At 36.5% G+C, this 23,951-nt stretch overlaps 2 protein-coding genes and 1 non-coding gene across 4 annotated transcripts; 2 read left to right on the plus strand and 1 right to left on the minus strand.

Moving 5' to 3' along the window:
• Positions 1-766: 766 nt before the first annotated feature.
• On the plus strand, positions 767-6,282 carry LOC129244718 (little elongation complex subunit 1). Its single transcript, XM_054882513.1, has 3 exons — positions 767-828; positions 889-2,661; positions 2,713-6,282. Exons 2-3 carry the CDS (start codon positions 990-992, stop codon positions 6,093-6,095), a joined length of 5,055 nt encoding a protein of 1,684 aa, XP_054738488.1. The 5' UTR covers positions 767-828; positions 889-989; the 3' UTR covers positions 6,096-6,282.
• A 4,556-nt stretch (positions 6,283-10,838) lies between these two features.
• On the plus strand, positions 10,839-11,036 carry LOC129246638 (U2 spliceosomal RNA). Its single transcript, XR_008582505.1, has one exon. It is a non-coding gene; the product is annotated as a U2 spliceosomal RNA (small nuclear RNA).
• Positions 11,037-11,685: 649 nt separating this feature from the next.
• LOC129243875 (golgin subfamily A member 4) lies at positions 11,686-23,690 on the minus strand. 2 transcript variants are annotated; one of them, XM_054881281.1, is made up of 8 exons: positions 23,479-23,690; positions 23,104-23,200; positions 22,855-23,033; positions 22,569-22,772; positions 14,670-18,800; positions 14,529-14,600; positions 12,517-12,639; positions 11,686-12,448 (listed from the first exon to the last, which is right to left on the minus strand). In XM_054881281.1, the coding sequence occupies exons 1-8, from the start codon at positions 23,548-23,550 to the stop codon at positions 12,431-12,433; spliced, it is 4,896 nt and encodes a 1,631-aa protein (XP_054737256.1). In that variant the 5' UTR covers positions 23,551-23,690; the 3' UTR covers positions 11,686-12,430. The 2 variants fall into 2 exon arrangements, with proteins under 2 accessions (XP_054737256.1, XP_054737255.1); XM_054881280.1 differs by having other exon boundaries at positions 22,855-23,048.
• Positions 23,691-23,951: the final 261 nt, after the last annotated feature.

Here is a 23,951-nt window from a genome sequence, read left to right on the forward strand (position 1 = left end):
GCTGTACAGTTCGCTACTCACGAAGTTCAGCGCTTAAATTTGCGAATATTAATATTTATTTATTATTATTTTACCTGCGAAAAAGAAATTTAAAAGTTTTAGAAATTATCTTCGTTTACAAATTAACATAATGTTACTTGCAAAACCTACTCCATATTTGGATTTATAAAAGGAAGCACTGAGAGTTTTAAATATCCGCTGACTCTAAAATCCCTTTATGTAGCACTCTTCCGCACTATTCACGAATACACAGGTGTTATTTGCATTCCATACTATGACTTCCACTCTCACCGAACTGAAATTATTCAGAAAAAATCATTAAAGTCACGCTTAGTAAACCTCATTGATCCATTAATGTCTCAAATCGTATACCTTCTAATGAATCTAGAAGGAAACTTCTTGGCCTGAAACCGCTAGAAGCTTATGTGTCAACGCTAACATTACGTACTCGCACGCGTAACGCATTCACCTTTGTAACTCTCACACTTCGCATTTCAATTTTTCAGATATAGATTAAACCCTTTTAAATTATATAATTGATGTAAATATATATATGTATTTTTTTATATACTCTGATTTAGTTTCATAATACTTAGTCCGTTTTGTAGTGGTATTTCTGTGAAACAAATAAAAATAAATATTTATAATAAAAAATTGCCACCAGAGAACGTAAATTATTCGTTCAATTTACGTTCTCTGTTACACTGCTATTCACAGTAGAGCTTGACAATGCTTCTTCTTAACTTCCTCCAGCCGGCACTATTTGACAGTTCGCAATTAGGTGGATAAACGTTTTCGTGAGTTATTTGCTAATACTCGTGTTAGGCGGTAATTTTTTGTTTAACATTCATATTAGTTGCAATTATTATTATTATTCGATTCTTCTAGGATTAGCGAGGAGCTTTACATAACCGAATTTGGAATGTAGCAGTCCTGTGCATGCTTTTTATATTTGGCTTCTTCGCGGCGCGCATGCATCAACGGTAAACATGACGGACCAAAAAGAACTTACTTTTAACTACAATGACCTTAATTTGGATTTTTTGGAGCTTTCCCCACCAAGAGCTAATGCTGCTGGAGCTATTTCAACGGTATCTAAATCTTTTTCGATACTACCCAACGCATACAAAGCTAAGCAATTGGCACAGAGGGTGGCGCAAAATGATGTGCTTGTCAACCAAATCGAATTACTAAAAACGGAAAACTCCAAATTGCAGCAAATGCTAAAAGACTTCCAAAAATCGGCAACACATATACAAAAATTATATGAAAATGAAAAGAAGAAATGCAACGATTTCCAAATCCAACAGAAGGCAGTAGAACTCAAATCGAAAGAACTCGAAACACATTGCGCTCAATTGAATCAAGACATGGCTGAGAAGAGAATGCAATTGGAACAGTTTCAAGCCAAGTTGGACGAGACAAAGGGACTGTTAAGCTATACTGAACTCGCAATGAAATATCTAAAATTAATGCAAAAGCTGAATGAGGAAGAAAATTTAAGTGTGCGTGATAAGCCGATGTTTTTGAAACTAAGTAAATATTGTGAAGATAGAGGATGTAAAGTGCCAATTTTAAAAGAGTATAAGTGGAAGCGAATATATAAAAAAGATAAGGAGGTACAATGCAATCTTTTGGATTCTTGTCCACCGATATCGCAGGAGCTCCAAACGAAAAGTACAATGGAGTTCCAAACGCAAACGGATTTCCCGGAAAGCAGGGATATACAAAAGCAAACACTTGAAAAAGATGCAAAATTAGCTGCGAGTGTTCAATCGCGCGCTGTACAAACTACGTTAATTAAATTGCGCACACAGGGCACGCAACATATTTCTACAACAACCACCCGAGGCACGTCTACGTCTTGTTTTATCAAAAAACACAATGTAGGCACTTGCTTCCCGGAGCCGACTATTGTGTCGCCGTTGAACGCAATGATTGATGAAGTGTTGCAAGAATATACTGTCTCACCGCTTAGCCCCATATGTGAGCTCATCTCACTACCATCGCATAATGAATTTAATGTTTTCCCATCGACTACCGTGGCGCATACGACTGTTTCACACCAGTCCATTGGCACATGTACCTATTTATGTAATGTGGAACGACGTATAGATTTCGTTCCATTAGTCACCAATATAAAACGCTCACAATCCAGTTCACCATCGATATTTACATGTGATAGTGTTAAACACGAAGCGTACGCCACGCCAACTCCTTCACCACCACCACCACCAATACTGCCTCCCGCATCTGACAATAGAAATAGCAGTGCGGTGGGCGAAGCTGGAACCAGCAATTTGAGCAATATGCAACCAATGTTGAATGCTGTCACACACTTACCTGATATGCAACCAGAAGTTTTTTCTACCATCTGGCAAATGGCTGGGCAAATGTTTCTGGGCTTGTTGTATCCGCCAACGGAGAACCATATGCGCTTAATACAATTAAATAGAGCTAACAACGCACTAAATCAGCAGCAGTTTCACAATTGGATAACCTCGTTGTACGAGTCTATTCAACATACGCAACCGGAATCAGCATCAACGCCTTTACCGCATACTGAATGCCAGCCGCATATAAAAAGGGGGGAAAGAGCTTTTGATACAGAAACTAATACAAACAGAATTCAGCCAACTAGTAACTCATCACGCTGTAAAGGTAAGAAACTGAATAGAATACTAAGAAAAAATCAAGAGCAAATTATTTCAGATACAACAACGTCAGCAGGTTCTGACGATTGCAGTAGAAATAAGATGGCTGACATGCAGCACCGCAATGCCTTCGGTGCAAATGAGAGCACCCAAACGGATAATAGTATACCAACTAGTAACTCAAATCTATGTGAAGGAAAATATTTTGCAGATTCGATATTCAAAGAACCACTTGAAGTACCAAAAAGATCCGCCAAACAAACGCTTAGCCGTCGAGGGGCTGTAGAAAACCCCATATATATAAAAAAGCAACGGGTTAAAAGAATGCGTAAAAAACGAAAGAAAGAAAAGCAGGAGATAGCCGAGCATAAGAATAGTGTCGAATCAGATGCTAAATCTGTTGTTGAATTTAGTGGATCTGATCGTAATGAACAGGCCTTTGCGACTGCTGTTGAATTTTGTGCAAATCTTTGCAATTTTAGTAATGATCTATGTAAGCAAACTGAGTGTGGTGAGGCTACTGTAGCGCAAAAATCAAACACTCTTGAGGTCGGTCTAGATAACAGTACCGTTGAAGAGCGACTAGAATCCTGCGCGTCGAACGAAGTCAATTTCGGGTTGGAGCAGAATAATAATACAAAGCAAATAAGAGTCAATGTAGAAGTAGAAGTACCTGAGGACAAGCTGTCCGACAGTGGAAATAGCAAATGTGATACCTTGGACGATATTGCGGCTATAATTGCTACTGAAGCGCAACAAGAATCCTGCCAGAATCAACTTAAACAAAAACACAATACTGCGCATAGTTTATTTGGCAGCGATTCGGAAGAGGAAGACGTATTAAATTCGATTAACGTTGATGATATGGCAAGGTCGGTAACGAGTTTGATAGTACAAACATCGGACGAACTATTAGACAGCAAAAAAGCAGAACAAACTAATTTAAAGAAAGATCCATATAAACCAGCCGAAACGGAGAATAACACAAGCACTCGTATGACTAACGAAAACGAAAGCTTGCTTCGGCCTGCAACATGTGAATTAACCAAAACCGCAGTAGGCCACGAGGAGTACAAAGAGGATGAAGAGGATGGCATGCACGTGCAACAAATTCTCCTGGACCTTGCCATTAGTGATTCGGAAAGTGATGAAAATGAAGCAATTAAGCTGGCTTTTTCACAAAATTCAACACAACCGAATAATAACTTCACCACAGAAGCGTTTTGCGAGGTCGATGAAAATGATGATCCATTACTTGTGATCGTTGAAGATGTTCCTGAGTGTACTAATCCTTGTCAATCAAGTATCGAATCTAGTCCCTCAAACCACCAGGACACAGCTTGGAATTCTCAATCACCTACAAAAGATGCTGCGCAACAAAATGATGGCGATTCTGACATATCCGCCTTGCTGGATAACGAACTTGTCGATGATTTATTAGCGAACGCTTCAACTCAGCAATTATGCGATAGCATATTACGGGAATCGGCAAATGATTTGAAGGCAAACCATGGCAAACGAAAGCGCAAAAGCAATACGTCTGCCGTTGTGTCTTGCAAACGTTCGGCGCGTTTGCGCGCAAAGCTCAGCAGTGATGAATCTCTAGCAACGCGCTCAAAGCACGCAAATAAGGGGCGAAGCAGCACTCCCGAGCCAAGCCAGTTTGCAGAGATACACGATGATATTTCAATGAATTATTATAACGCTTGCCCAGAGAAGTCACCCAGTAAGTTGCCACTGCAATCTAAGGAACAAATTGACAAAAAAGAGTTTCAATGGTTCACTGAATTTAGGCAAAGAACTAATATAAGCAAAGTTGTGGATAGCCAAAGTATTACTGCAACGCAAAATGAAGCAATCGAAAAGGGCGCAGGTAGCGGCGTTTGTGAAAACTTGTCTGCAGTAATAACGAAAGAAAGTTACTCTGAAAGCTCACTTCCATGTCCTGAGATTAACGAAGGCATCTCTGCATTTGGCGCATCAAACACGTCCAACTCATATTCAAGTCCAGAAAGCTGTGAGCAAATGCCTGCGCATTGCGCGCCAACTAATCAGACAGGCTATGATGACTCGCCTTGCTCTCCTCCACCCGCGCCATGCATAGACAACACCTTTGACACTACGCAACCATGTTGTAAAAAAATACCACTAGAATTAAATAATTCCGCTTATCCCATCGCACGCAGAAGTATTTTACAACACTTAATTAACTATTACTCGGCTAATATTTATGCAATCGTCACGGGGAAAAAGAAACCGCATGAATTAGCACGTAAAACGGCACTACAACTTGAGAAGTTTCTAAACACCACACGCGATAGAGTTGATGTATTGGCTTCAACGCTCGCAAGCTCTTTGCATGAGCAGTTCGACGATTGCGAAGTAATCGCCAACTTGATAATTGACCAAGTAATCAAAGCTCCGCGCCCTGAAACTGAGCTCGCATGTGAGGTAGCACGCGTCCCACCCAAATGTCTGGGTACCCATTTGCGACTCATATCCATCGTATTGCGTCACCTGCATCACAAACGACCAGAGATTGCCGCTGCACTACTAACGAAAATCGAGAACAGACTCTTTAATTATCAGAATAGCGAAACGATTGCGTTAAGCGGCGCTTTAAATCTCACACAGCTATACCTACTTGTAATTCCCTTACACAATAATCAATTCAATTCAGCGCGTCTGTTCCTCGCCAAGTGCCTCTATTATTACAATATTCAAGCATCGCCGATGATCTACGAAGTACTCTGTTGGTATCCTACCGCACTGCCGCATCGCGACGAACCCAATTATGATCGTTCCGATGCGCTGATCATAGTCATTCAGCATTTGTTAATGTGTACGACTTACAATATGGACAGCAAAGATTTGCGTCATAGGGAACTACTATCGCTATTACGTTTCGAATATCACTTTGAACCCTTTCAACCCAAGTCGCTCGAAGTGTTGTCGCTGCTGGTGACCAAACTAAAGACCGGTAACTTAACAAATCTCAAATACGCCTTCGCCATCTTCTGCAAACGCCAACCTAAATTGGTAGAGATTTTATTGCAGCAACAACTCCTGCCACTCGCCGATGAGTACTACAAGCAGGTGGCGCTTTCAAGTGAATATGATGAACGGGCTGCTGCTCTACTCGAATGTATATCGGTGGTGGTGAAGCCACTAGCACTCGATACGGATGTTTCGTTTTACCTGTCGATATTCGAACGATTCCTAGGTACCGTGCAGCGTCCTGTCGTACAAGAGGCGGCTGTTTTGGCCATATTGCGACTTCAGCGATTCGGTGTTAATCGCTGCTTTCATGCACTCGTACACTTCAAGCCCAATTATCGCCTCCAAATGCTCACAACCAATGCGTTGAAGACTTTTATACATAAGAAACCGTTAAAGTACTGGAAAGGCTTGTTAATGCAAACGCTCAGCAATGAACGCTAAAAATTGGAAAGTTTTGTAAAGAGGAATTTTAGTTTTGTACTTTAGTTTTGAATTATTTGTTACGCTAAGTTACCATGTTTGTAATTTAAAATATGGACCTTAAATATTTATTTTTAATTGTTGATGTACTTGAATTAGATAAAAGAAAATCAGAGAAACAAAATGTATATTTTTCCATGAAAAAGTGTAGCACATAATAAAATTTGTAAACAATATTGTGAAATTTAAACGTTAATATTTGGCTTTTGAAAAAACCATGACGTTTCAATAGCAGATAGAAAAAAATGAATTGTTGAAACGCTGCGTAAAGACGAGAAAAGACGAAACATGCGAAAGGTCATCGGATGGGTCCTCCAAACGGCATGGGGAAGGTATATGAGCACTGCGCGGAGTGTATGAAATAACGAAACTAACGCTGTAATCATTTTGTTTTTATTTCATACATATTTACTATTACTATCAGAAAAAAAAATTTCTAAAATTAAAAAAAAAAAAATTTCTAAAAAAAATTTTTCTCAAAAATTTAGTAAAAATTAGTAATTAGTTAGAAAAAAAAAATTAGTAAATTTAAGAAACCCTTAAAAAAAATTTAGTAAATTTTTAGAAAAAAAAAATTAGTAAATGTAGTAAAAAAAAAATTTCTAAAAATTTACTACATTTTTTTTTTTCTAAAGTTTACTAAATTTTTTAGAATTTTTTTTTAATAAATTTACTACATTTTTTTCTAGAAATTTACTAATTTTTTTTTCTAAAAAGTTTAAATTTTTTTTCTAAAAAGGGTTTCTAAAAATTTACTAATTTTTCATACATATTTACTATTACTATCAGAAAAAAAATTTCTAAAATTTAGAAAAAAAATTTTTTCTCAAAAATTTAGTAAAAATTAGTAATTAGTTAGAAAAAAAAAATTAGTAAATTTAAGAAACCCTTAAAAAAAATTTAGTAAATTTTTAGAAAAAAAAAATTAGTAAATGTAGTAAAAAAAAATTTCTAAAAATTTACTACATTTTTTTTCTAAAGTTTACTAAATTTTTTAGAATTTTTTTTTAATAAATTTACTACATTTTTTTCTAGAAATTTACTAATTTTTTTTCTAAAAAGTTTAAATTTTTTTTCTAAAAAGGGTTTCTAAAAATTTACTAATTTTTCATACATATTTACTATTACTATCAGAAAAAAAATTTCTAAAATTTAGAAAAAAAAAATTTTTGTAAAATTGTAAAAAAAAAATTTTTTCTCAAAAATTTAGTAAAAATTAGTAATTAGTTAGAAAAACAAAATTAGTAAATTTTGGAAACCCTTAAAAAAAAATTTAGTAAAAATTTGTTTTTTTTACTACATTTACTAATTTTTTTTTTCTAAACATTTACTACATTTTTTTTTCTAAAGTTTACTAAATTTTTTAGAAATTTGTTGTTTAATAAATTTACTACATTTTTTTTTTTTCTACAAATTTACTAAATTTTGTTTTCTAAAAATTTACTAATTTTTTTCTAACAGCGGGCACCCCTCAGCTGGCAATGGCAAACCTCCGAGTGTTTTTCTCTAATGGAAAACTCCTCATAAAAAAAACATTTGCGGTTCGGAGTCGGCTTAAAACTGTAGGTCCCTCCATTTGTGTAACGAACATAAAGATGCGCACCGCCAATAGGGGAAGCAACTCGGTCAGAAGTGTACGCACCAATTACACTGTGCGACAGCAATTTAAGGGCCTAAACCAAACCAATTGAAAATAAAAGTATTCATGTAGAATAGTATAATATAAGCATGCAATACTCGTATTTATATAGATTTTTTTGTTACATTTTTTTGGAGTACGTTTAAATCATGGGTGCTCAGTGTCGTTAACAACCGCTAGTGAAATTTTCCAAGGAATCTTTTTGTAGAACATATTAACCCTTTAATGCCCAGTTTAAGAAGGCTTTTGAACAATTCTTGAAAGATGGGTTAAATAGTCACATAACGGTGGGATTCAACGGATTAAAATGTTCTACAAAAAAATGTATCATTGAATTTTACTAAAAGTCTTCTAAGACAAAATTTAAGAAAAATCAATATTTGTACTGGATTTACCATATTGTTTAATATGGCATTTGATTAATATTGCGAAATTTTCATACACTGTAAAAAAAATTGTGACCCGGTAGACCAAAACCCAGTTGGGGTTTTACTATTCTATATGGGTACTTTCATTTGCAGTTGGTTTGGTTTTGGGGCCGAGCCGATGATCTGAAAATTATCGCACTACATTATTTATTTATTTATTTTACTAATTATCTATCACCTTCAATATACACCCGTACACTATTTCTAACAACGCTTCCATGTTATTCAGCCGTTATCCGCAACGCGAACTTTGTTCCTCTTCATGCAGATTTCACCACAGGAGAGAAATAGAAGTCGCGTTACGCAACAGCTACGACGAAAGCGATAGGTCTAACACTGATTATATATCATCATCATTTCCCTTATCACCCATTGGCGCATGGGGCCTGGTTATATATGATTTGCTATAAACCTCTGACCGGTGCATTTTTTTTTTTGTTACAGAAGCGATAATTTCTGATGCATATCGAAAGTTAAGGGGTCATATACAGTTAGAAGGCCGGAAAAAGCGAATTTTCCAGAATTTTTTCTGAGAAAACTTTTCAATTTATTGATCCAACAATTTTTACACATATTATGTTATCTTTTAACTGTATTTTAAGACTTAGTATTAGTAAAAATATTGGTTTCGAAAGGAGCTGCAGCTGATCTCCAGGAGCTCCTCTCAAAAAAAAAACGTTTCACAGTGACTGCTATATCTCTGAACTGCATCCTCTGAAACTAAAAAACCAAACATTTCGTTAAAGTAATGTTAAATCTAGTAACTAATAAGCAAATATGCGGTTTCTAAAAAAAAAGATTTTTAACCAAAATTTCGGTCTTAAATTGTTCATAAAAAAAATATTTATCCGTGAGAAAAAATCTTCGATTAATTACTAAAAAATATATTTAAGAAGCTCGTATTTAAATTTTACGCCTTTTCAAATTTGCGTGTAGCTTCGAAAATATTCACCGGATTGATATTTAATTTTCTGTGTGTATTCTTAAATGTATGTAAATTTTTTTTTGTAAATTTTTGTATGTAAATTAAGGCACCTTTCTGGTCTAGAATTTCGATAAAATCTATTTGTTTTATGTTCAAATTTTGCAAATTTTTATATTGAAATTCATTGTAGTTTAGACGTTACAGTTCTTTAAAATGAGACCGGTTTGGAGCGCGTTAACCGTGTTTTTTCTCGAAACAATTTTTTCCGAGTTGGCGTTGGTAATTTCTCAAAAAGTACTGAACCGATTGATTTGAATTTTTAATATGTTATTGAGTAGACTTGTGGCTCTCGCGGATAACAGAATTATAAATTTATAATCAATTTTTCTATTTTCTTTAAGAGCGAGAATGTGAAAAAAAAATCTTTTTTTTTGTTTTTCCAATTAACAGATAAAATTTCTAGACAAAAAATTTTTTTTTTGGTTTATAAATCTGCTACCCACCATAGCGACTTATCTCCTTATGAATAATCGACCGATTTTTTTTTTCAGACGTACCTGAGCTGCCCAATCAGTTACGCCAGTGGCATATGTACATCAGGGGAAGCAATTTTTTTGATTATTGTCATTGAAAAAAATGTTTTTTTTATAAATAAAGAATTAATCTAATGAATAAAAACGATTTTCAATTGATACCGATTGTTTTTCTTGAATTTTCAACGCCTTCAATTTTCCTGTCTCTAGACCAGAAAAGTGCCTTAAGAAAAAAAATCGATTTTTGGAAAATTCTAACTGTATATAACCTCTTAAGATCGTTACCATTCCCTTTTATTTTATATTGAATAAAAATACTTATCTAAAAAAAATCGATCATAATACTTTTCCAAATTTAGTGATATGATTTACATACAATTGATTGATGATTTAGATACAAGTACTTTAATGCTCTTTCTTTGAATCTCTCAACGGAAACAAGGTATTACAATAAGTTAAGTCGAAAAAAATACCAAAACCGTCGTCCTATAAAAGCTTAGCACCATACCGCACACCACCTACTACAATCATCAGACCAGTCATAACCTATGGAGCTTTAGTCTAGTGAAAAGAAAATGGATGCGCTTATGAACTCACCCAAAATATTCACAAATATTTTCTAAATCGAGTCGTAAGCCTTTAATTGTAAGGTTTGTATTTGAAATCAAAGTTTCGAATATCCTTAGCATACATTTCCGAAGTGTTCCGCTATTAATTTACTTGTCAGTATTGATAACTCGTCAGCCGTAGCCGAATGGGTGGTGCGTGACTACCATTCGGCAGTGCGTATTTTCGAATCTCCGTGCATAAACAGCAAAATCATAGGAAATTTTTTTGAAGTGAAAACTTCTTTAGAATCGTTGGGAGTGATTTGAGAAAAAGTGAAACGAAAAAGCGACCCTCTTGGCTACGAAGCGTTATATTATATGTTGATATAAACGTAGCGACGAACTAAATAACTTTTATTTTTTCTTGTGATTCGAACCAAGGATTTTGGATCGGAAGCTCACATTGCTAGTCGCTCGGCTACCGCGCCATGCTGTCGGCGCTGGCCTAAAAGTTATTTAGTTACGAAGCGTTATATTATATGTTGATATAAATAATTTTTGTGAGCGTGTAATTCTCAAAAGGTTTATTAGAAAATGTATTGACTAGGTAGTTTTTTGGTTGTGTATGGTTATCGCTTCTCGGGCTTATGGCTAAGATCAAAGTGTGGTATCTGTTTTTATCAGCTTAACATCTGATAGATCCTCCATCGGAGGACAACAAATGTTAAACTGATTTTTGGAAATGGGCGGAGTGTTTTAAGGGCTTGCTCCACCTCTGCCACGGGTTGGCCCGGTATTGCAGTACCGCCGGGATTTCGGCCTTGAATAAATACAAGAAGAAATATACTAATACATTTAGCTTTGGTGGGAAGAGACATAAATTTTTATATGAATACAAGTAGACGAAAATGGAAGAAATTTGTAAGTCTGTTTCTTCGGTCCGTTTGGGTATTTTTTTTGACAACATCGAAACCAAAGCATTTGTATCATATTTTATCTATCATAAGCCACTCGTATCATTTGCTGAAAATGAAAACATTGAGGATGAATAATAATAAAATGAAGAAAATAAAATATGAACTTTATAGCAATATTATAATGAACCTATAATTATCCCGCCCTTAATGCTGCTTTCGTCTCATTCTCTCTCAGTTTGTTTTACGGAAGGTTTCACTTCTATCGCGTCTAACCGTTAGACTGGTATTTTTTTTTCTATTATCGGTCGCCCCTCGGCTGCAGGCAATGGCAAACCTCCGAGTGTATTTCTGCCATGCAGAAACTCCTCATAAAAAACCATATGCCGTGCGGAGTCAGCTTAATATTGTAAGTCCTTCGATTTGTGAAACAACATCAAGCCGCAAGAGGAGAGGAGGAGCTCGGCCAAACAGCTAACAGCGCGTACACTACTGTTACAATTATTATTTTTATAATTTTATTAATAACTATTTCTTTGTATTAATAAATTTAATTTTTTTTTTTTTTTTACTTCAAACTAAAAACATACGTAGGTTATTTGCAAAACTTACATTACAACAATATTTGATATATTTTGTCTTACATAATACTTAAATATTTTCCAGCTGTATGTGATTTACGAAAGCACATACAAAATTTCATTAAATGATTGCACAATTTTTATGGGTTACAATTTTTTTAAATACATATATGCAAGCGCAAACAAACCAACAAAAAACAAAGTAATGAAATTACATTTGATTAAATATTGTATAAAATTACATCTTAAGCAATTTCATTATAATCCGATATACATACATATGTGAGTATACAGGCGTTGACTGCGAGCGTGCAGTTTATAATTTGTCTGTTTTTTTTTTTACAATCTACACTAATTTCTGCTGCATTGCGCCGGTTTGTCACAGCGCTTTTGCTAGCTATCAATAAATGTTATCGTGTAAATTATTCATTTAATAATATTTGTTTACATTTAAAATGCGTCATTTGGATCTACAAGTAAAGGTAAATAATAATTTTTAATTAGCATGAGTTTTCGTACATCTACATATTTATGTCTAGTGCTTAAAACGGATCATAAGCAAAGCGCTGTCAGTTCGAGCGATAACTCCTTTAGTGAATATAGTACTAATTGCCTCCTAGTATTTTCAATTCCGTTTACTTTACACAAATTGCTCAATCAATAATGTCCGCAAAGCAATGTTCGTAGTGCTACCACCATGTGGCTGAGTAGACTTGTTCTAATTCTTGCTATAGGATTTTGTTTATCTGCAATTTTACAAATAAAAAAGAATCAAAATTAAGCCATTTATGTATAAAATTAGGATTAAACCTACGAGTGAACGTCGCTGGTGTTCTTTTTCGAGCGCTACTTGCGTTTGCTGCGGCGAGAACTTCAAAACGGCCGATATCACTTTGACAAGGGTTTCGTTGTTGCCATTGGCGGACCCCGTTAAATACTGAAATGAGAAATATGTATACGAAAATTAGTGGTGGAAAATAGTAGAATTAAATAAATAGAAATTGATGAATAGAATGTAATATATATATAAGTACAGGGTAGAGTCCGAAAAAAACAAGACTGGCGTCATAAAAATGTTTTTGATGGCGCCATCTTTTTAATGAGTTAGTGCGTTGGAAGTTACTTCCCTACCTGACTTCCAGTGAAAGCTTGGTGACATTCGGTTCAGTGGAAGCGAAGTTATTGAGTCTTAACCGTCAGTCTGTTTGTGTCATCGGTACAAAAATGAGTTTCGAACAAAGAGCTAATATCAAATTTTGTTTTAAAATCGGTAAAAAGTACATTTGAATTGATGAAAAAAGTTTGAGGCGATGATTGTCTATCTCGTGCCAGAGTTCATGAGTAGTTTGCGTTTCAGAGAAGGTTGTGAAATGAAAGGACATAAATGAAAGTGAACATGCGGGCCGCCCAAAATCAGTAATCACCGAAAACTCTACGAAATATTTCGTAAATGTATCAAAAATGAACCGAAATCATCATTGAATCTCATGGAATCAGAATTGAATATCTCTAAAACAACGACTTATCGCATTTTAACTGATCATTTGGGTTTACGAATGGTCTGTGCACGTTTCATTCCACACAAATTAACCGAGGACCAAAAATTACTCAGAATTCAACATTCGAAAGACCTCATTAAAAAGGCGGGAAAAGACGAGAACTTCCTTTACAACATTGTAACTGGTGATGAAACGTGGTGTTTCCAACATGAACCTGAAACTAAGTCTCAAAGGCCCCAGACGACCCACCACCAAAAAAATCTCGTTTAGAGAAGTCAAAAATCAAGTCGATGGTCATTCGTTTTTACGATTCCAAGGGAATTGTCCAAAAGGAGTTCGTGCCAGCAGGCCAAACCGTCAATGCAATTTTCAATATTGGCGTTTTAAAGCGTTTGTTGCCTGAATACCGCGAAAGGGGAAGCTGGGGCTTATTGTATGATAACGCACCATCTCATCAATCCACTTTTGTGACTGATTTTTTGACTAGAAATCGCATTTTAACCATCAATCACTCACCGCATTCGCCTGATATGGCTCCCTGTCACTTCTACCTATTCGAAAAATTGCGTTTGACCATGAAATGAAAACGTTTTGCCTCCGCAAGGTTTGTACCGACATCCTGAAGGACATTCCGGTCAATGACCTGAAACACTCTTTCGAAAAGCTTTTAGATCGCGCAAAACAGTGTATCGAGGCCAGAGAGGACTATTTTGAATAAATAAACTCGAAGTTATCAGAACAAAGATCCTGCCGTTTCTTGTTTAGCTCAGTCTTGTTTATTATAGACTTCACCTTGTATAGAAAAGTCTCAATGCCAGGAACGCATGGAATTTTAAAGGGTTCTCGTCCCTTGAAAACTAATCACCACAGACACATTTTTCATCAAAAGTTAATAGTAAGCCGCGACCAGTCGACATGACAAAAATTCACTATTGACTATTTTGTTTGGCTTTCTTAAATCTTAGATGTAAATGTCGGACATCGGCATATGGGCGGCTCGTTTTATGAATGAAAGTACTTTGCTCTTAGAAATATGAGCTCGAACTTATGAATGAATTTGTTTTTGTTGGGCTTCTCAATATTTGAAACTGTTCAGCGCCGCCGCGACTAAAAGAGTCATGGCCGCTACCGCTGCGTCTATGAATGTATTTTGTTTTTGTAGTCGCAAGGCTTAGAATTTTAGTGTCTTCCTAATAGGCATTACTTGGCTGCTATATTAGGATTAGAAAATGAATTTCACTTCTAAAATATATATTTTAGTTCTTAACTAAACTGTAATTTTGAAAAACTTATTAGCTTATTAGGCTTAGAAAAATGAAATTCTTACCTGGAACATAATATTTCTTAAGTATTCAAATTCCGTATTCGCTGTAATCCCTTCGTTGTGCTGCATTGACACCTATGTACATATAAAACGGAAAAAAAGTTAATTAATTCTTCCATCAAATAATACTTCTGAACTACACACCAATGTTTCGTCCAATTGGCGTGAGAGTTTGGCATTCTGCAGCTTCAAACGTTCGTTGGACTGCTCTAATATAAGATAGTTTTCGCACTGTTGTTCAAGGAAAATATTGCGCTCGGAAACATCACGCACTTCGTTCATGATTTCACGCAATTTTGCCGCTAATTCGTCTCTTTCGCGTTGCAACATCTCTTCCTGTTTCGAGCCACCCAGCTCTTCAGCTGACGACGTCACCGATCGTTCGTTAACATTTGCATGCGGCGTAGAAAATAGCGCTTGTGCTTGCAAGGTAGCGCGCGATCGTTCAACTTCCATCAAACGTTCAGCCATATGTTTCGCATTGCTTTGCATGTCTTCGATTTCTTGTTGAAGCTCTGTGATCTCGGAGGTAGATTTGTGTTTGAGATCTTCCAATTCTCGTTGCAACGATTCGTTGATACGGCGCAAATGTTCAGCATCACTCGCTATTGCTGGCTTTTGTCCGCTTTCCGCTGTTGCTGTCGCCAGTGAGACTTCGTGAAAACTGCTACGCTCGGCAAGTCCAATGCGCAACGCATCCAACTCCTCTTGCAATCGCGCTTTCGCATCAAGTTCACTCGCGACTTGCTGCAATTTAGCGCGCAATTGATCTGCTTCCTCTGTTTTAGTGGCAATATCTGATTCGTACGTCGATTTTACGTCGTCAAGCTCCACCCTGACGTCATGCAATTGCTGCTCTACTTCGGTCAATTTGTGTTGTTTGTGTAACAGGTCGCTTTGTATCGCATCGTTTTGTTCGGTAATGTACTTGGCATGCACCACCTGACGTTCCAACTCGGCTTGTTCGTTCGCCAGCTTTTCGCGTATTTCTTTGCTTTCACTATTAGCATCATCAATAGCTCTTTGTTTCTCCGCCAACTGGTCGTCGTGCTTCTCGGCATTCTCACGCAACACATAGAGTTCACATTGCAGTGACTTCAATTTCTCGCGCAAATCTTCTGCGTCCTTTAGCTGGGTCGAGGTTTCTGCACGTTGTTCCGTCATTTCGATTTCCAGTTGTTTCAGATGTTTATTCAAGTACTCGTTTTCAATCTGCAATTGCTCGTAATTTTCAAGTTTTTCGGCATCATTCTTTTGGCTCACAACCAGTTTCTCAAGTTTTTCGTTATCTTCACGCAATTGTTTCAATGCTCCTTCCAAACTTTGCACTTGCAACTCATTCTTGTTCTGCAACTTATCCATTTCCACTTGGATAGCGTCATTGCTTTCATGCAATCGCTCCACATCTTTGTTAGCAATTCCTAACAGGTCCTCCAGTTCAAGAATCCGCTTAACAGCCGACTCAGCACTGGCTGCAGTTTCGACGCGTAAATTTCTTTCCGTTTCTTTTAGCTGCTGCAATTCCGCCTCAGTGTTCCCCAACTTTTCGCTTATGTCGCCAGCACTATCCAATTGGTGCTTCAATGTTTCCAACGCCGCGGCATTGTTTTGCGCCTCAGCTCTATATGATTTTGATTCGTCTTGTAATTTATCAATTTGATCTCTCAATAACTTTAGTTCTCGTTCATTTTCTTCTTTTTCTTGGGCCAATAAATTCAGATTTGTCACTTGTGCCTCAAGTTCTAGGCAAGTTTGACGACTCTGATTCAGTTCTGTGTTTAAAATGCTCAATTCTTGGTTAAGTTTGGTAGTTTCGTCTTTTAGAATTTCGCATTCCTCCTTCGTGTGCTCCAATTCTGCAAATGCTGCTTTCAGTTTAACTAATTCCTCTCTCAGTTGCAAGTTTTCTTCCCTTGCAAATGCAAGGCCTGCTCTGCCCTCTTCCTTCGCCTCAAATAATTCGTGTTCCAACACTTCAATACGACTTTTTTGTTCCTGCATTAAGCTCTGCAGCTTTTCATCATCCGACTTTACTGCTCTAAGCTCATTCAATTCCGCACTCAGCGTCTGATTCTCCAACTCCAAACGCTCTCTGGCCATTGCAATCTCCTTAAAATCTGATTCAGCATTTTTCTTTTCCTCGGTACATTTTTCCTCCGCCTGCTGTAGCTGTTCGACGGTTTCCCGTAACCTCGTTTCTAATACCAACTTACGTTCTCTTATCTCATCCAACTCTTCTTGTAAACACGTTTGCCCATCCTCTGCCATCAACTTCTGCTTCTCCAATGCATCAATTTTTTTTTGCAGCGCACGATAATCGTGGTCCATCAATTCCTGTGTATTGTGCATTTGCATGTTTTCGTCTAGCACTTGCGACATTTTCTCGTTTAGTTTATGCATTGCCATTTCCGTTGCTTCCAATTTCAAACGCAACTCATTGGCATTCGCCTCTTCCGAGTCCTTCTGTCGTTCGCGTTCCGCAAGTTGCTTCTCAAACCGGTTATTTTGCTCTTCTAGTAGACAATTCCGCTCTGCCAATTGAGAATTCTCGGTCTCGACATTCTGTAACTTTGCCTCCACCTGATGTAGTTTGTTTTCGGCTTCGATCAATTGCTCGTGCCAATGTTGAGAATCATCACTGGCATTTAGCGCTTTCCGTTGCATATTTTCGATCCTTTGCTCCAGCTTTAGTTTCTCCGCTTCCAGCTCACCATGTGATTCCCGCACAATGCGCATTTCTTCTTGTATTTGCGCTATATCTTGAAGTATACTTTGGGACTGTGCCTTTAGTTTAGCTTTCTCCGCCTCGTCCCTCTCCTCGCGCGCATATGACTCACTCTGTAAATTTTTAAGATGTTGTTCATGTTTTTTCAACTCTGATCGGAGCATTTCGATTTCGTCGCTTTGCTCACGAACACAATTATGTTGGTTTTCGAATTGCTTCTTCTGTTTTGCCAGCTTATTTGTAAGGGATTTCAATTCTTTTTCTTTACTAGCGAGCTGCTCTTTCATACCCGTCACTTTAGCAACCATTTCTTCATTGACCTTTTGCAATTCTGCTTGGAGTGCAGCAAGCGCGTCACTTTCATTGCAAGCATTTCGTTCGTTCGATATCCTTAACTCTGACTCTAACTGATTTATCCTTTGTACCTGCACTTCGTTCGCAACTTGTGCCTCTTGCAATGTCTTACTCAGTTCCTCTTCCCGTGCCTGCATCGCTTGCCAACGTTCCTCCTCAGCTGTTTTTTCTCGCTGATGACGCTCTAGTTGTTCCTTTTCTGTGCGCAGTTCTGTTGCCAGTTCTTGTAGTTTTCGTTCACTTTCCGCAATAGTTGACTTAAGAATATCATTTTCGTTTTTCGTTCTGTTTAATTCGTTGTCTATTTCCGCCAACGACACTTCGTTTTGTTGATAGCGCTGTACCATCTCATTTAGCTGTGCATTCTGCTGTCGCAACTCATCCAATTTCTGTTCACTATCCTTGACCGCTTTTGTTAGTTTCTCTTCAGTGGCTTTCAACGCATTATCTTTTGTTGTTTGCTGATCCTTTAACTGGCCGAGCAAATGTTCTGCAGCAATGAGTTTTGCATCACTTTCCTGTTTGGCCGTTTGCAAATTTTTGAATTTCTCACGCAATTCATTGAGCTCATCTGACTGCTCACTTATTTGCATAGCTTTTTTTGTGGCCTCCTGCAAATCTTTTTGCATTTCAGTGATTTTCTCAGTAAGTTTTTTAACTTCACTTTCTTTGTTTTCGAGCTCTGAATGGATGTTTTGTTTGGTTTGAGCCAAAAGCAATGCATTCTCTTCCTCTTGCTTGCGCAATTGTGCAATAGTTTCTTCGGCATTGAGCATGTTCGCTGTAAGTTCCTCTATTTGAAGTTGGCGTTCTTCTAATTCCTTTTTCAGTTGAGAAAATTGCGATGCGTCTTTTTCAATGCTAGCATTTACAAGATTATTTGTAGAATTTTTCTCAATAAACTCCTCCTGATTAGTTAAGTTGTTACTATTATTACTATCGTCCAGGTCTATAAGTGATGTTCCGCCACTAACATCGTTGGAGGCAGATAATGAGAGAATGGTTGTCACATTGTCCGGATTTTCGCCAAGTAACTTTAATTTCGTTTGATATGCTTGCATTTTGCACTGCATATCGTCCATTTCCATACGCAATGCTTCTTCGAGATGCGCTTTCGCTTGCTGCTCTAAAGAGCACTGCTCACGCAATTCACTGATACGACGAATAGCCTTCTCCTGCGTCTCCACAAGTACCGACTATAAGGCAGGAAGAAAAAGTAATCAATTATTAATTAATTAATATGGATTAAAATAGTTATTATTAAGGGAGGAGCCTGTTTTAGAGGCTTCAAAAAATCGATTTTTTTTCATAAATGTCTCCCAAACTACAAACAGGAATGTGTCCTCAAAATTTCAGAAGCAAATTCAAAATATTTTCGGAGTTACAGAAGAAATTGTGAGCAAGCGCCGAGCGGCCGGATCGCTCGAAGTGCGATTTCTCGGGTTTTTATTTTTACGATTTTTACGAATTGGCGGGAAAGATAGGGAAAAAGTTAAACGTCCTATCGAAACGAGATAACATTGATTGTATTCGGAATTAAATTCTCTTCTAGTTGAACCTAAAAAACCTTAAGAAAGTTATGATTAACCCACTTTTTAAACAATCTGGTGACAAACAAGTGAATTGGTTTTTCCAAAAAAATGAATTTTTTTTAATTAGCGAAAAATTGCTGAATTTCTCACTTTTTGTTTAATTTGCCTGGTTTAACTAGAAGCTATTAACTAGAATACTATACTAAAATAAATTTTTTTGGGGTTTTTGGTTTCTGCGACCTGCATCTTTCCCGCCGCACGACACATGCACACTCGAGGCGCCTCGGCAAAATGCTTGTACCAGGCATAATATGACATATATATTAATGAAAAAATTTGAGAAGACTGCTGAAATATATAACATAAAAACCTGAAAGTTTCGTTTTAATCGAATATTTCTTTCCTTCCCAAAAAAAAACCACGCAAAAATCGATTTTTTGAAGCCTCTAAAGTGGTCTAGAATTTTCAAAAAAATCGAAAGTTGGTTTTTAAGTATATACTGTCAAATTTTTGGAAGGAAATTCCCAGTATTTTCAATTTTAGTAGGTAGAGTCAGATTCGTCACGCGGCGGCATCAATGGAAAATATATCTCTCTCAAAACTTTAAACTCAATTATTTCAAAACTACTTTTTCGGCTTGGTGTTGTAAAAAAAACTTATTCAACCGAATCGCCTGAAATTTTAATATGTTTTTCACCACATCAATGGCTATCGTCCGGAAAAAAAACCGATTTTTAGAGTGTCAAACTCAAAACCGCGCCATTTTGTCAATTTTTTTTTTATTCCAGTACGGGCCATAACTACAGTCATACTGATTAATAATTTTTTTGGTTTTTGTGTTTAAGATATATAGAAGAGAGAAAATGGACAACACCGTTCAGATCCAATTTTTCGGGAGGGTCAACTTCAGCGACATTTTAAAAAATTATTAAAATTAAAAAAAAAAAATTATAGTTTTTTTTTTTCATTTTTATATGTGAAAGTTTAAAAAAGTCTAAAAAATTTAAATATCGTTTGTCATTTTTTTATTGTAAAAATTCCTGAAAATACCCTAAATTTTCGAGCTCTAGACCTCTAGTAATAAATAATTATAAATTGTTAATTCACCTCAACACACAGCACCTAATTCACCTAACTGCATAGCAAATTAAGTTAAAGTTTAAATTTCGTATAAAACCGAGAGTTAATAATTACATTTAGTCAAAAATTTGTATATCAAACTCCAGTATGGCAACAAATGAATCCAGATACAAAAATATCTAAAACTTAAGTCGAGAAAACTATCTCAGCAAAGTCATCGAACTGACGCTCGTCTCTCCATTTGCACCTTAAATTTAAAAGCCCATAAAATAAGAACAGACCAGCCAAGTAGAGTCACATCTTCTGATTGCTCTACTTTCCCTATAAGTGAGTAGCTCTTGAAGCCCAATTGCTGAACAGGGAAAGAATAGGAACAGCCCAGGAATGAACCAGAAAGGAAACAAAGTATTATCTGCTGGCAATTTTTGTTGGGTCATTAAGGGGTTAGAGGTAGTCAGAATTTGAATAAAATTTTATTTTATTTTTTTTTCATTTTCTTAAAGTATTTGTGTGTATCTTAAAAATATTGTGTGAAAATTTGAAGTGAATCCCACAAATACTTTTCGAGTTATTCGACAATTAACAAACGGCGCTAGGGCGGTCCGAGCTTTCGAGAGCAAGTAGCAAAACTTTAAATGCGTTTTTCTCAAAACTATGTTTTTTGAACTGATGATCACTGTAACTTAAAAACCGCTTGGTAGATTTCAATAAAATTTATACTGCTTTTGGAAAACATAAAAAACTCGTGCCTGATCGAAGGATTTTTTTTTTCAAAATTTCGATTTTTTTTCAAAACTTTTTTTTGTAGTGAAACTTCTTAGGCGTCGATGGACGAGCGAGAATGAAGAGTAAAATTTCAAGGTCATGCAACGTTTTGGGCATTTTCGTTCCGCGAGAGAGAAAAAAGATATAACGTAGAGGAAAAGGAGAGAGAGAGATATATACCTTATATATATCTTAGATACACTTAGGCTATTTTTCCTGAGTTTTTCCTTGTGGTTGCTAATTTCTAGTGAGAAATAACACTGCCTACTTTTTGGCGTTTTTTTGTTGGTGCAAACTTGTAGGAAATATATTTTTGGTGCCTACTGTTTGAGGCGTTTTTTGATCCCAATTTTTTGGTTTTTTTTTTGGTGCCTACTTTTTGGCGCTTATTTCCGTTTCCTGTCTAGTGCTTGCGCGTACTATAAAGTGCTATCCATCCCGGTGTTGGATTTATTGGTATTGCCTTGCGGTAATTTGTGCCGTTGCTGCGGTCCTGGAATCACTGCGTTTGTGCGGGTGATAAACGCTCGGAGTAGTACGCGTTGTTGTCACGGTTTGTGTCCGGCGTTTACCTACACCGGTCGACCCTTCCGTTTTTTGTAAATTTTGTCTATTTGTATTCTCTGCAAATGTTGTGAATTTATTTAGATATATTTTTTTTCTTTCTCTCTCTCTCTCATTTTCTCTCGGGTCTCTCCCTCTTTCTTTGTCTGCCTTGAAAGTTTAATTTCTGTTATGTGTACCACGCTACACGCACTTTTTTTCAATAATTTCAATTTTTTTTAACAATTAACTGTCGGTTTTTTTCTCGAAAATCTGCAGAATATTTCCTGATGGCGCCATATTATTAATTTTGGAAAAACAAAAGCTTCGATCAGGCACAAGATTATCAATTAATTAGACTAATTTCTCTTGTCCGATTGATTTTAGATGAATCTCCAAGGACTTGTGATGATCAGCGCAAGGGACTTCTGGAGAAACGGGCTCCACACAAACAGCGGTAACCTTTTCACATGCCCCACTCCCTCTGGACCCAACCCGTCGAAACAGCAAGATTCCTGGGCCTACCGTTAGATGAGCTAGGCACAGACGACCGGTGATTACACTACACTACCAGGGTAAAGTTACTGCTACAACAACAACAATTTTTTTTATTTTATTTTTTTTGAAATTTCGCTAAAATCAAGTCGAAACATGATGTATTAATGCTATGTTTTTATTTTTGTAAAATAAAGCAATTGACTAGCAAAAAAATTTATTATTTGAAAATCATCATTTTTTCGGGCCTCTAACTACCCCTAACCCCTTAACACAGAGCGACCTCTTCTAGAAGTTATTAATTAAACCTGCTAATTAATCTGATAATAAGATGTTAATGGAATCAAATATAATTCAGCAACAAGGAAGTTCAATTTAGTAAAGTAAAAAAAAATTAAAACGTGCACTTTTTGTAATATCTTATCTGAACCCTATTCAAAAAACTGATAATGAACAGTCGCATAACACACACACACGTATAAAATTACTATGAACACTTTAACAGTTATTAATTATATTGCCTGAAACCATATATACATAAGTTCTTACCCGCGCCTTAGTACTGTCGCGCTCTAGGTCTTTATATTTCTTAGCCAAATCCGTGTATCGGCTGCGATATTTGTGGTAGCGATCCAATGATTTTTTATACGCATCGAATAGCTGTTCTTTAGTGATGATATCCAGTTTCGCCGTGGAGGCTGTATCTTCCAGCTCACTGCAATTAGACTCCAAGTCCGATTGTATATGATACATCTAAGTGCATATGTATGCGAGAAATTTTTTAATAACCCTCATTTAAATCTTTAATACACAAAATGTACTATTTTATACTAACAGGGGGTGATTCGTAGGAGGGCAGACGAAAAGACACATCACTGGCCATTGATGAGTTAGATAGTTTTCTGGTACGGGATATAGCACCACCAGTTACGCTAGGTCCATTATGGTGTGTCCGCCCGCTTACTGCACCAGGTGGTAATTTTAAAGGTTTGTAGGGTGAATTTTGTGGTGTATCTGCAAATTGAACGCCTATATTGTGTTATATATTGGAATATTACAATGTAAATTCAGCTAAAACGCTCACCTTCCTCTGTAATACTAAAAAAATTCTCATTGGTTGTCGTTGTCGTAGTGGACTCGGAACCACTAGGCGTTGTGCTTGCCGACGACGAGACAGCAGCCTATTTTCCATTTTTGGCCACAAGCAAGCGAAAGCAAAACAAACAAATAAGAGAAAGTGATGAAAAATAAAAAAACATTAGTTCCAAGATAGTCAAAAGCGCACGGGCGAGTATGACAAAAAACACGAAGCACCCCTCCCCCGCCCTTCTTAAGAGCTTAAAAATGTATTTGTAACATATTTATTGGATTTGACATCATTTCAATTGCTGCAGTGGACATTGAGATGAGTGCTTTGTCGCCTTGTAATTCCACCTTCTCTACTTTGTTTTTCAATTACCGCGAATTGCTGGAATTTGGATGGCGACGCCTTCACCTCCTCTATTAGTTTGTTTTTCAAATTAGCAAACATATTGTATCTTTATTCGCATACACTTAGTTTCAAATAACACTAATTACACCATAAATTTTACAATTTTTTTAAGATATTTTCAGAAATTCTACCACACTGCGCAATCCATTAAAATACTACGTGTAAACTGCCAAAATACGGGAAAAATAACTACTGAAATTAGCAACGTTGCTAATCAGCAATTTGAAAACGGCAAAATCAAAAGAGAGTTGATCAGAATTTTCAAAACAAAGCACAGAGCCCCATATTTAAAAATTGAGAATTTACGGATTATGGGAAAAAAGTAATGAATGTGCACTGTTTAACTGAAAAAAAGGTATAATGTGGTTCAATAGAACTTTTTATGCTGATTACAACGGTACTAAAAGTTTTTTACGATAAATAGTTAAGAAGATATCGAA

Source organism: Anastrepha obliqua, chromosome 4 (genome assembly GCF_027943255.1).
Source record: "Anastrepha obliqua isolate idAnaObli1 chromosome 4, idAnaObli1_1.0, whole genome shotgun sequence".
NCBI lineage: Eukaryota > Metazoa > Arthropoda > Insecta > Diptera > Tephritidae > Anastrepha > Anastrepha obliqua.